This window comes from Myxine glutinosa, chromosome 3 (assembly GCF_964187855.1).
Source record: "Myxine glutinosa chromosome 3, kmMyxGlut1.1, whole genome shotgun sequence".
In the NCBI taxonomy this organism is placed as follows: domain Eukaryota; kingdom Metazoa; phylum Chordata; class Myxini; order Myxiniformes; family Myxinidae; genus Myxine; species Myxine glutinosa.
The window spans coordinates 23,541,806-23,555,127 of NC_136263.1; the positions used below are offsets into that span (position 1 = coordinate 23,541,806).

Below are 13,322 nucleotides of genomic sequence, written 5' to 3' on the forward strand. Positions count from 1 at the left end.
TACGGCAACTAACCAAACTCCCCACGAGCGTCTTTTCCACCACCCCAGGAGCTCGGGGTGTATACGGTCTTTGCCCAGTTGGCTCGCTGGGCCCGGGCCGGCCTACCTTAAACGGGCAGTTCGCGCGAGCAAGTACGACCCCCTTGTGGACAAAGTGCAGATTCTCCAGGCTAATCCTGAGCATGCTCGTGTGATGACGTCTGATGGTCGTGAGACTACTGTCTCCGTTCGTCATCTTGCCCCTTGCGGGGTCGACGACCTTAGTAGGGAATCGGACGAACCAGTCGAACCCGTCTATGAGACTATGACCTCTCCCGACGCTCCCATCGCCGACAGTCCACCGACCCTCCCCCCGTCGAGACTGCCCGGGTCCGACGACTTGGCGTTACCCCCTTCATCACCCGACCCTGTTGGCGCCTCTGACACCGGGGATACAGGGTTACGAGACGCCGTACCCGGGGAATTTCGAACGCGTGCTGGCAGAGAAATTCGCCGCCCGGCCCGCTACGGTTGGGCCGACTAATACTCCGCGCCCATGCTGACGCTCACTCGCTTTTAGCCACGCGGCCGTATAATTCTGACGGGGGGTGAATGTAGTGAAATCGTATCCGTACTGAACCCGGGTGGGGATGCTCGCTGCTCGCTGTCATTGTTGTCCCCCACTAGGGGCGTGACTATAAGACCCGTTGCTGTGTCAGAGCTCCGAGACTTCTCCCTTGTGACATGTTACATCGGTAGCCTCGTTAATGGTACGCCTTTATAGAATATCTAGCTTGCTTGCATTGACTGATATGAATGGCTTTATGAGATGTCGCATCGTATGCTTATTGTGTATTTCTACTTACAGGAATGATCTGATGATCTAAATGCAATTAAACCAAACCGTTGGACTAAAAGTTGTGCGGACCTGAATGGTTTTCCACAACAGTCTCCACACGTGATGATCAATTTACCCCCGTGTGATGTGCTGCGCTCCTCGTCCGGGCTCCATGGGGCTGTTTTTGGCATGTCCTTCGTGCCCCTGTTAGTGGTCTTCTCCCAGCCTTTGTCCTCAGTTTTGAGTCCTTCCCGTCAAGCGCGCATCTCATTGCTCACCGCTCACTAGCAACATGCACCATACGAATGAGCACACTCTCCAACAAATCTCTCTCTCTCAACTCTCCCTATCACAGATCTCTATGTATGGCTTTTTATAATCTTTCGCGAACGTGCACAGCAGGGACCACTGATTGGTCGTGCGCCAATCTATCTTGGAGGTTTCTAACCCTCTGGGACGTTTTGAATCTTCTTGGATGTTCATATAACTAGTTAACCTTAGACCCGTTAACCCATATAGCTGTACCCTCAACAATGCATTCTATTAGAGGCCTCTGAGCATTTGTGAGTGCCGAGAAATGGATCTCGTCATGCCTAGTTCAAGCACATTTGTGCAACCCTGTGTCAATGGGCTTCTTCAGTTGGCCTGTTCATGTAACAAGTCTATAAATTATTTGCAATGCACTTGCAGCTTACTCAACCGGTTTTTGACTGATAAGAGAAAAAAAAATCAGCACAGATAACGGAAAATAACTTACTGAACAAACTTAAATGCATGCTCGAAAATGTGCAATTACAACAGTGGTGCAGAACAACACTTACATCACCCGATTTACGTTCTGAACTTTAACTCTTTGTCGGAATGGTGTGATAATCTTCAGATACAAGACAAAGAATAAGCCTGGCTGTTTTGTGCCAACTTTGTGAAACACAATGACTCTAAAACGTGGAAAATGTATTTATCTTCCCTCAGTCTCCCTTTTATTATCCGTCCAGTTTGATCTATTTGTCCCATGTCCGCCTGTTCCCCTGCACTGCATGGAATGTCTCTTCACATTCTAACCTTTATCATGTATATAGATATATGTAAAGATGCAGCACAATTCTTGAAAGAAAGAAAAACTTGGAGCTACATTCAAACTACACTGCTCCCATGCCAAATAAATAAATAATATGTAGTCCAGCGCACGATAATGCCGGGGTGCCTTCGGCGCCCGGCGATGCCGCGATGCAGCACATAGAGATGGAATTAGAAGGGAGCAGTGTACAATAATTCATTGATTAATTAATGAATTGTGCAATTAAAATAAATAAATAATAATCGTAAAATAATTGCTTTATTAATCAATTGGCTAATGGCATACCTCACCCAACAGTGTTTTATCCAAAGCTTTAACTTTTTGAAAATTAACTAAGTCATTCATAGAATAATTAAATAATTAATCAATTAATTGATTAATGAATAAATCAAATATATCCTTTATAGCTACATCACTTGGTCACTGTCGTGTCCGAATAACAGCTTTCTAGCTCAAAAGGTGCCTGAGATATTGCCCAGATAGAAATTAAATAAATGTGATATATAATGAAAATAAATAAATAAAAATCATAAAATAATTAAATTATTATTCAATTGGCTAATAGAATACCTAAACCACCAGTGCTGCATTCGAAGCTATAACTTTTAGAAAATTAATTAAATAAGTCATTAATCGAAAAAATTAAATAATTAATTTATTCATCAATAAAGAATTAATCGATGAATTGATTCATCAAAAAATCGAAAATGCCCTTTACATCCAAATCAGATGGTCACTGTTGTGTCCAAATATCAGCTTCCTAGCTCAAAAGGTAGCTGAGATATTGCCCAGATGAGAAAGGAAATAAATAAATAAATAATCGATAAAATAATTAAGTAATTAATTAATTGATTAATCAAAAAACGAAATACGGTTTTTGCCAAAGCACATGCTCACTATTGTGCTGAAATTTCATCTTCCTAGCTCAAAGGATGGCTGAGATATCACCTGGACAAACAAACCATCAAACAAACAAGAAAAAAAGGAAAAAAGAAAGAAATAGAAAAAGAAAGGAAGAAACCAGAGTGAAAACTGAGTACTCCTTTTCAGCGCACTTCATCACCGGGCCCCCCTCGATGCCCAGCGATGACGTCATGCAGAACCTGGAGATGGAATCGGAAAGGAGAGGTGCACAACAAGAAGACGTCATGCAGAGCATGATACTTACAAAATCCACCCCTCCCCAAAATAAAAGGTTATCATGGATACATCAAATTGGCCATTACATTAACATTAAAATTGACTATCTTAATCAAAGCTCGGGTCAATCAGATTAAAATTGATGATATTACAAGTTTGACCTTGGGTTGACCTTTGACCTCAACAATAGTTTGTTTCCCAATTTAGTGATGTACTGTTTAATTGCCGTTTAATTGTTAATTGGATGAAAAGTGACGATTTTTCAGATGAAAACTGATGATTTTAGAGGTTTGACCTTTTTTTTTCCTTTTTTTTTTGTATACTGAATCGAGGCTCGTGAAAGAGCTGACATTTACTTCACAAACAAATCAACCAGACAAACAAAATATATAAAAAGAGGGAACGGAAGACAAGAGAAGGGGAAGCACACAAACACTTGAGAGCACACAACATTTAAGAGCAGGGAGATGTGTGGGAGGGAGAGGGGTTGGGGGGGGGAGGAGACGTGGGAAGGGGGGGGGGGGGGTGGGAGAAGTATAAAACACAAGGACACCAAGGACTTCCAGGACAGAAGTTGGTATTTCAAAAAAGTGGAATTGGGGTGAAATTAGCGGGAATAGAAAAGATCAAGGTTTTGGATGGGGGAAGATAAGAGATGGTCGTGAACAGCTGTTTTAAAGACCTGGAGGGTGGAGTGGGATTGAAGAGAGTGAGGGAGTTTGTTCCAGAGGCGGGAGAAAAGAGGAATGAAGGAGTGAAGGTGAGCAGAGGGTCTTGATTTTGGCAGTTTAACCATAAGAGGGTTGCAGGCAGATCTTGTGCGACCTGTAGGAATATTTGCGGGACAGAGCCCAGAGAGAGCTGGGGGGGCAAGGCCAGAGAGGAGTCGGTAGAAGACGGAAAGACCACCAACCTGCCTGCGGTGAGTGAGTGAGAGGCCCTTGCGGGAGATTCCAATGATTCTGAATGCTTTGGTTTCAACAGCGTGAAGACGAGCTAGGTGTGAGGCAGGAGCACCAGCCCAGAGGGGAGAGCAGTATTCCATTGAGCTGCGGATGAAAGCCTTGTATGTGCTGAGGAGCTCAGGTGTGCCAAGGAAGGACTTCGCATGACCGAGGATGCTCAGTCGGCGACTGGCTTTGGAGGCCAGATTTGAAATGTGGTTTTCCCAGGAAAGATCATGGCAGATAGTGAGACCCAAAAGCTTGAGTGACAGAACTTCTTGGAGAGGATTATTCAGAAAGTGGATGGGACGGTTGTCCAGTCGGTCTTTTCGGAGAGACATCGTAAGAGTGTGAGATTTGTCAGGATTGAAAGACATGTTACACTTGTTTGCCCAGTCTGTGATTTTGTCCAGGTCTGCAGAGAGTGAGTAGGCTGCAGACTGCCGATCTGAGGGATGAAGAATGGAGCGACAGAGAGTAGAGTCATCAGCAAAGAGATAGAGAGGATTTTCAAGAGAGTCAGAGAGATCATTGATGAAGACCAGAAAAAGCACAGGGCCCAGAACACTGCCTTGGGGAACTCCAGCCTGAACAGAAAGAGAAAAGATGAGAGAAACCCATTCAGGGCCACACGTTGACTACGACTAGAGAGGAAGTCCGCCAGCCATGCATGGAGATTTCCATGGATACCAAAAGAGGAGAGTTTGGTGAGCAGAGCGGGGTGCCAGACCGTATCGAAGGCACGTGATATGTCAAGGGAGACAGCTCTAATTTCCTGTTTGGCATTGAGGACCTCCATCCATTGTTGAGAAAGCAGAAGCAGCATGTCCAGAGTAGAGTGACCAGGTCTGAAACCAAATTGATGATCAGAGATCAAGCCATTGGAGAAGAGGAAAGATTTCATATCTGAAGCAATGATGGATTCCATTACTTTGCTGATAATTGGGAGAAGGCTGATTGGTCTGTAGTTGCTGGGATCTGTTTTTGCACCTTTTTGTGCAAAGGGGGTGATGTTGGCAGATTTCCAAGCAGATGGTAGATGACCTTGAGCAAAAGAGAGGGTGAAGAGAACAGATAGAGGGAGTGAAAGAGCGGAGAGAACAGGATTTTAGGACCCGTGGGCTGATGCCGTCAGGTCCAGTTGCAGAATCAGAGTCGAGGGTTGACAGAAACTTTTCCACCTTGTCAGGAGGAAAGGACACAGTGTCCAGGAGCAGCTGGGTACGACTGGGTATGGTGGGTACAGAGAGGGATGGGTTTGGGACACAAGATTTAGAGGCAAACACATAGTTGAGGCATTCAGCTTTTTCACGTGCGGAGTCAGCCAGGTGGCCGTTTGAGGTGAGGGAGGGGATGGAGGGGGAAAAAACACCAGAAACAGATTTGACCAGATGCCACCAGGATTTGGAAGAGGGAGACAGATAAGAGAGTTCTGTCCTGAGAACGGAGAGATATTGTTTCCTGGCTCTCCTGAGGGTGGACACACACTTGTTTCTGGCTTTGTGAAAGGAAAGGAGATTTCCTTCCGTTGGATTTGCTTTCCAGGAGACGAAAGCAAGTTGTTTCTGGGCAATAGCCTCACCACAAGATTCCATGTACCATGGATGGGAGGAAGGGTATAACAACTGAAGACGAGACGGGATAAATCTGTGCATGAGAGAGAGCAATTTACTTTGGAAGAATTCCCAGGATGAGTTGATGTCAGAGGCGGTAGAGATGGGAGACCAGTCCAGATGATTGATGGCTGCTTGAAGACCATGCCAGTTGGCCTGAGTGAAATGCCAGACTCGTCGACGCTGAGGAGGCTCTCTGAGAATGGTCAGAGAGATGTCCACTTTAACAAGCACATGATCAGATGAGCCGATTGGAGCAGAAGAAGAGCAGCAGACATTTTCAGGGAAGTTAGTCATAACCAAGTCCAGAAGAGAAGATGCTCCGTTGACTGAGATCCGGGTCGGGAAATTGACAGATTGTGTCAGTCCCAGTGAGTCACAGAAGTCCTTTGCTGAAGAGCCATGGCTGGTGAGAGGGAGTACCACACCCAGCCAACTGGCATGGTGACAATTGAAATCACCACATATGAGGAAGAGAGAGTTGGGATGGGTAGATAGAAGTTGGTCCATATTATCAGACAGCGAGATGTAGATGGAGTCATCACTGTTTGATGGACAGTACAACACACATATGAACAAAAGGTGGGAGCGAAGGGGAAGCCGTGGCCAAAGGTATTCCTGGGGGTGAGGTGGAGAGAGGGCAGTGCAGGGTGAGTGAGGAAGAGAGTTTTTTTTAAATAAAGATAGCAACGCCCCCTCCAGGACGAGGCTCAGGTCTATCATACCGGAGGAGGGGGTTTGAGTTTACCTTGAGTTTACCTTGAGTAAACCTTGAGTTTACCTTTGATCCTTTCACCTTAAAATACTTGGTTTCCAAATTCAATGAGGCACTATACAATTGCTGTTTAACTTGCAAGTTAATAGGATGAAAAGTGCTGATTTTTCAGATGAAAATTTATGATTTTAGAAGTTTGACCTTGAGTTGACTTAATTAACCTTTAAAAAATGGTTGTTTTCCCAATTCAGTTATGCACTAGGTCATTGCTGTTTAATTTTCAAGTCACTTGGATGAAAATTGATGATTTTGGAAGTTTGACCTTCAGTTGACCTCTTGACCTCAAAAATAGTTGTTTTAAGAATGTAGTGACTCAATATGCAAATGCTGTTCAATTTTCAAATCAATCGGATGAAAAATGACAATTTTATAAATTTGACCTCAAGATGACCTTTGACCTCAAAATCAATCGGCATCTTCCTTGTGACCATCTCTACCATCTGGTGAAGTTTCGTGAAGACTGGTTTAAAATTTTGACCTCGAGGTGATTGACAGACAGACAAACAGACAGCTGACAGACAGAATAACGCACAACAGTAACTTGAAAATATTTGAAAACAAGTACACATACATTCAAAGTACACCGCCCCCATGCCAAATAATTAAATATCCTACAGCGCGGCATTGCCGGGGCACCTCTGGCGCCCGGCAATACCGCAGTGCAGCTCATTGAGGCTGCATTGGGAGGGAGAGGTGTACACTAATTGATTGATTAATTGTATAATTAAAATCAAGAAAAGATTATCACAAAATATTTTCATAATCAATTGGCTAATAGCATAAATAAACCACTAGTGCTTCATCCGAAGATGTATGTTTTAGAAATGTAATTAAATAAGTCATTAATAAAAAATTAAATAATTAATTGATTACTCAATAAATAATTCATCGATTAATCAATAAATAATGAATCAATTAAATGATTAATCAATTAATCAAAAATATCCTTGATAGCCACATCACTTGGTCACTCATGTCCAAATATTAGCTTCCCAGCTCAAAAGGTGCCTGAGATATTGGCCAAATGAGAAAGAAAATAAATAAATGATTAATAATGAAAGTAAATAAATAATAATCATTAAAAAATTAAATTATTAATCAATTTGGTCAGAGAACACATAAACTACCACTATTTCATCAGAATCTGTAACTTTAAAAAAAAAAATTTTTTTGGCATTCATCGAATAATTAAATAATTAATCGATTAATTTATTAATCAATAAATCAAAAATAGCCTTTGCAGCCAAATCACCTGGTCATTGGCATGTCCAAATATCAGCTTCCTAACTCAAAAGGTGCCTGAGTTAATGGTCAGAAGAGAAAGGAAATTTAATTAATTAAATAAGTACTTAATTAATCGCTAATAATTAAATAACTCCTTAATTAATTGATTATTCAAAAAACAAAAAATGCCGTTTTTGACAAAGGACTTGCTCACGACTCTGCCGAAATTTCAGCTTCCTGTCTCAAAGGATGGCTGAGATATCGCCCGGACAAACAAACAAGAAAACAAACAACCAAGAAAACAAACAAGAAAACAAGAAAACAACCAGAGTGAAAACTGAGTACTCTCTTTCAGCGTGCGTCACTGCCGAGCCCCCTTCGGTGCCCGGCAATGACGATTTGCAATTCCTGGAGATGGCATAGGAAAGGAGCGGTGTACAACACTTGAAATCTTAGATTTTGCAAGCAAACAAAAAAGAAAGAAAGAAAACAACCAGAGTGAAAACTGAGTACTCGCTTTCAGCGTGCGTCACTGCCGAGCCCCCTTTGGTGCCCGGCAATGACGATTTGCAATTCCTGGAGATGGCATAGGAAAGGAGCGGTGTACAACACTTGAAATCTTAGATTTTGCAAGCAAACAAAAAAGAAAGAAAGAAAACAACCAGAGTGAAAACTGAGTACTCTCTTTCAGCGTGCGTCACTGCCGAGCCCCCTTCGGTGCCCGGCAATGACGATTTGCAATTCCTGGAGATGGCATAGGAAAGGAGCGGTGTACAACACTTGAAATCTTAGATTTTGCAAGCAAACAAAAAAGAAAGAAAGAAAACAACCAGAGTGAAAACTGAGTACTCTCTTTCAGCGTGCATCACTGCCGAGCCCCCTTCGGTGCCCGGCAATGACGATTTGCAATTCCTGGAGATGGCATAGGAAAGGAGCGGTGTACAATACTTGAAATCTTAGATTTTGCAAGCAAACAAAAAAGAAAGAAAGAAAACAAACGGAGTGAAAACTGAGTACTCCCTTTCAGCACGCATCATGGCAGCGCCTGTGGATGGAATACGAAAGGAGCGGTGTACAACAAAGAAGACGGAGAAGAAGAAGAAGAAGAAGAAGAAGAAGAGGAAGAAGAAGGCATTGAGCATGCATTTGTAACCGACCATAATAGTCACGTGAACACTCGTTTCACTTGCCTGGTCATGGCTCGAGTGCACACGGAGACCACAAAAGCCGCAGCCACAATCGCCCAACTACCTTCCTTGGTCCTCACTACAGAGTCCTCAGCTGTGATGGAGGACATCTCAAGGCCGCTCGATGCTGATTGACCGAAGACGAGTGTAAGATGTGGTTGTCACACTGAAGAGGTGGGTAAACGCAAGAGGGTAACATGAGGTTATAAACAGAGAAGTGGAGATAAAGCAACGATCAAATTCAACATGAGAGCAGCTTTGATACCAAATACCATGATTATCCATCGTAAACAACTTCAACTACAATTAGTACAATGTTTTAGTGACAAAAATCAGAGGAAGACATTTGTACCTGTAAGCTCGGTTCAACTTTGTAACACTTGGTCATTACCCATTGGTCAGAATCCTTTATATTGTGTGTCGTGGAAGATTAACTTTAAACGGGAAGAAATGACACATTTTCAAAGCAAACAACCTGAGTGAGACATCAACAAAACATCTTGGATTAGACAACAAAGTCAGTGATAAACAAGCAAGTGAGAAAATGATAATCATCAGTTCATAAAATGTCATGCACCAAAACAAAAACAACGTTTCGAAATAATTTTGATTGCTTCCAAAATAACTTTTATAATCAGACGAGTACTCAGGTGTACTCCAAACAGCCCCAAAAATTCCTATCGTCTTGTGAGGTCGGCCGGGGCAATTTTTTTTTGCCCAAGACTTTCACGAACTGGCTGACCAGGTCTGGCGTTCGACTAAAGGTTAAAGGAATCTACAATCTGCTCAGAGTGCAGGTGATAGATCGCATACTCTTAGAACCGTGGGATCTTTCAAGTCCACCAAGTGATACTAGCATATAAGACACCCGGCTTAACATACATCTGAGGGACGGAGCACGAATCGAGCACTTTTATAGTCGGGTCCGGAATCGAACCCAGACGACAACAGGGGCAATTGCTCTACCTCGGCACCATCCTGTAAGACTTATTAACAGGCAACCAAAGAGGCATTATGCAACACCAGCAGAGTTACCCGGCGTTGCCCGGAAAATAAATAGTCAGTCACGTGTTTGTAGTGGGTGTTACGTTTGTGGCGGGGGTAGACAATGATTACCTTAGAGCCAGGTACTGTAGAAGTGTATAAATTACCATGCTCCGTATGTCGTGGTGAAGAAGAAGAAACTCCATGTACATAAGTAGGGATCCGTTAGACCATATGTCGTGTAAGAGTGTATCATTGCTCCCATGACGAGGAGTGGGATTATGTTAATTATTTAGGGATTATGGGGAATTAATCCCCTGTATAGTCTACTTGCCAAGCCTATAGAGCCCTCTTGTGAACCCGGAAATGTTGAGTACCCCAACGTTTTAAGTTAGAAATGTACAGTATGGGTCCCCAGCACTTAGAAACTGCCGGATGCTAACTTGCATATGTTGGGCAATTAGCAAAATCTATATAATAATAGCGTAAGGACTCGACTTTGTTATCCCTTTTACGCCGCACCCAGTGACCCGATGCCCACGGCACTAATGGATTTACGATCTACGAACCGCGCTCTTTGTTTATCACGTACAGCCATACTCGAAAAATCTGAATTAGCCGACGTTGGGGCCCAAAAGCATCCGATTAACTGCCGATACGACGCCATCTTACGACGCCATCTTATTGGCGTCTGCTGGGTGAAGGCGAAGCAAGCCGTCCGCTGATTGGACAGTCGAAGGCGAAAGCAAGCTGTTCACTGAGTGGACAATCTTGAGCATGCATTTGTGCCGGTGTCGTCGATCATATTCATTTTTCAAAAGTATATCGTAGCGTTGTCATTTAAGTAGATTGCAATAAATACGTTGTTCATATACGCACTCTTCATTCTCATCTTTCTTCCTAACTCTTACTCGGACAAGCAAATCCCCTATGCCATCCATAATGGTACACTCTATCCATACACCACATCCTCCCTTCCGTGGATGTTCCAAGGGTTTCGGCTTGTTAGCATTAATAGCATTAACCCTATCAAACATAGGCCTGGGACACTGAAATTTCTGTTTCGCTCTATTGCTCCGTTTGAATGCTTCGTGTGAGCAAACTATTTGAAGGATCTGTATGAAATTTGGACATAATACACTTAGACAGATATGCTTTCCGTGAGTGTTCTTATAAAAATTTCCTGCGATCAAAATTTCATGTGAAAAAAGAGTGTAAAACCCCGTGGATTTTTTTTCACCCAACATTTTTTTGCGCGGTTAGTGCCCCTACTCTCATGTTGAGCTACAGTTTCAATGTTAGTGTTTATTTGAACAGATCGTAACCTGGCACGTTCAACGCACTAAGCCCCATCTCGCTAGCTGCTATCGTTTTTGAGATATTGAGTATTTAGATTAATTTTTAGTCCGGCTATGGGTGAATTGTTTCATCACCCCTACCCTAATAGCTCACAGGTTCTGGCGAGCAGAAAGAGAGGGTGATTGGATGCTGCAACAACACTGCCTTGAAGAGATGCTGCCCTATTTCTTTGCGGCCGGTCATCACCACTACGCAAGATGGATCACATGGCATCTGCGCGACATGCAGTACCTTCCTGCTACTGCCAAGGATGACCTTTACGCTGGAAGCCATGTGTGCTGCCACTCTGATGGTGCAGCTGCAGTGAGTGAAGACATGTTTGGGGAGCAGACATGCATCAAGCAAGGGAAGGGAGTAGGAGGCATGAAGGGCATCTCCACCAACCCTGAGCAGGTCGCCGTGTGGATCCAATCTTTCGGCATCTGCTCCTATCTCTCCAAGTCATTGGATGAGATTTACGACGATGCTGAAGCACCGGATAAGACAATGAAGCCCAACAGACACAAAGAAGAGGGTAAAGGACGGCGGGAATTGGACACGGAGGACCGGGCTAAAATCCTGAGAGTGCTACAGGAAAACTCCCATCCACTCACCATAGAGACCGCGACCCTCCACCATATCATAAATGGCCAGGTGGCAGATGAAAAGGTGAATGTGCAAGATGCATTGAAGATCGGACAGGACATGAGCACACTGTTCTCTTCATCACTTCCTGAGAGATTTCATGCGCCCATCTCAAATAAGGTGGTGACAATGACATTCACCAAAAAAAGAGTGAAGGTCAATGCGAAGATCATATGTGACCTTGAGGCGTTGTTTGCTCGGCTGCTGGTGGTGGGGAGCAAGAGAAGAATGGAGCTCTCTGCCCTCTTTGACTACGAGCTCGGCCCGGTCCCTGCATCCATCATCGATGAGTATGGATGCCTCAGGAAGGGTAACAAGTCTGTGATCGTCCAGCGTCTTGGAATCCTTGCCCCCAATCCCCACCCACCACATGTTGTACTCGTTGATGCATTGCAGCTCATCTACCACGTGGTGTTGCCATCGTCAGGCACTGTGGCTGACCTCGCAGCCAGCATGGGGCGCCCGCTTAATCGCTACATCACCGAAACATTTGTCATCTTTGACCGGTATGAGCAAGTCTCTGCCAAAGACCACGAGAGGCAGAGAAGAGCTGGGGAGAGCTCAACAGAGTACCGACTCTCACTGACAACCCCTCTACCTAGCCGCGACAAAGTGATGAAGAACAAGACAAACAAACGGAGACTGGGTGAGCTCCTGTGCACACACAGCATAGGAGATCACATCAAGATGGTCAGCAAAGCAGACAGTATTGTCACTCATGACGAGGCTGACGTCTCCCTCATCTCATACATGTTGGATGCAGCCAGTCGCGGAGCTGAAACTGTCCGCATTCTCAGCGACGACACTGATGTTTTCGTACTCATGGTCTATTGGTGCTGGAAGGTGGGTATCACATGTAACCTGCAGATGGAGAGATGGGATGGCACTATTCTCAACATCAATTCGACAGTAGAGAATCTCGGTGAGCAGTGTCGCTCCATCCTGGCTATGCATGCTCTCTCCGGATGTGACACCACCTCCTATCCCGTGGGGAAAGGGAAGGTGTCCGCACTCAAGGCCATGAGAGTAGTACCTGGTGACCTGCTTCACTTCATCGGAGAGGAGGGAGCTACTGATTTACAGATTACAGAGGCAGTGAGTGGTTTCTTCCTGGCTCTGTACAACGAGAGGGAGTCGGCATCTCTGAACGTCGCCAGATATGACATCTACCGAAAGCACAAAACCCCCCCCCCCAGCACTGAAGACACTGCCTCCTACAGAGCGCAATGCTCTCCTCCATGGACGGCGTGCCCATCTACAGGTGCTGCTTTGGAAAGCAGCAGACTGCCCTGACCCACCAGCTGTGGACATAACAGAGTTTGGATGGAATAAGAAGGAAGGCGAGAAGGGAGAGGAAGTCATCATGCCCATCCCCGTTGCTCCTCCTGCCGTGTTGGAAATGATCAGCTGTAGCTGCAAAGCTGGGTTAAAGCCCTGTTTAACAGCAAAGTGCAGCTGCGTGGCTGCAGGCCTGGCCTGTACCAGCTACTGCTTCTGCAAAGGCTCTGATAGTTCATGTTGCAACACACTCACACACTCACAACAAGAAGAGCAATATGACAAGAATGTAGAGTCAG

The 13,322-nt window shown here is 44.5% G+C and overlaps 1 protein-coding gene across 4 annotated transcripts in view; it reads right to left on the reverse strand.

The window, feature by feature from the left end:
* Positions 1-13,322, reverse strand: part of LOC137418548 (monocarboxylate transporter 12-like) — a 102,178-nt gene that overhangs the window by 69,719 nt on the left and 19,137 nt on the right. For 3 of the 4 annotated variants that reach the window (XM_078773767.1, XM_078773768.1, XM_078773769.1), the window contains 2 exons: positions 9,131-9,253; positions 8,782-8,944 (listed from right to left, as the gene is read on the reverse strand). In XM_078773767.1, coding sequence (XP_078629893.1) covers positions 8,782-8,888 — 107 coding nt within the window. In that variant the 5' untranslated portion in view covers positions 8,889-8,944; positions 9,131-9,253. Of the gene's footprint in view, positions 1-953; positions 1,267-8,781; positions 8,945-9,130; positions 9,254-13,322 lie in introns of those variants that run through there. The other variant, XM_068111230.2, reaches the window with a different exon arrangement.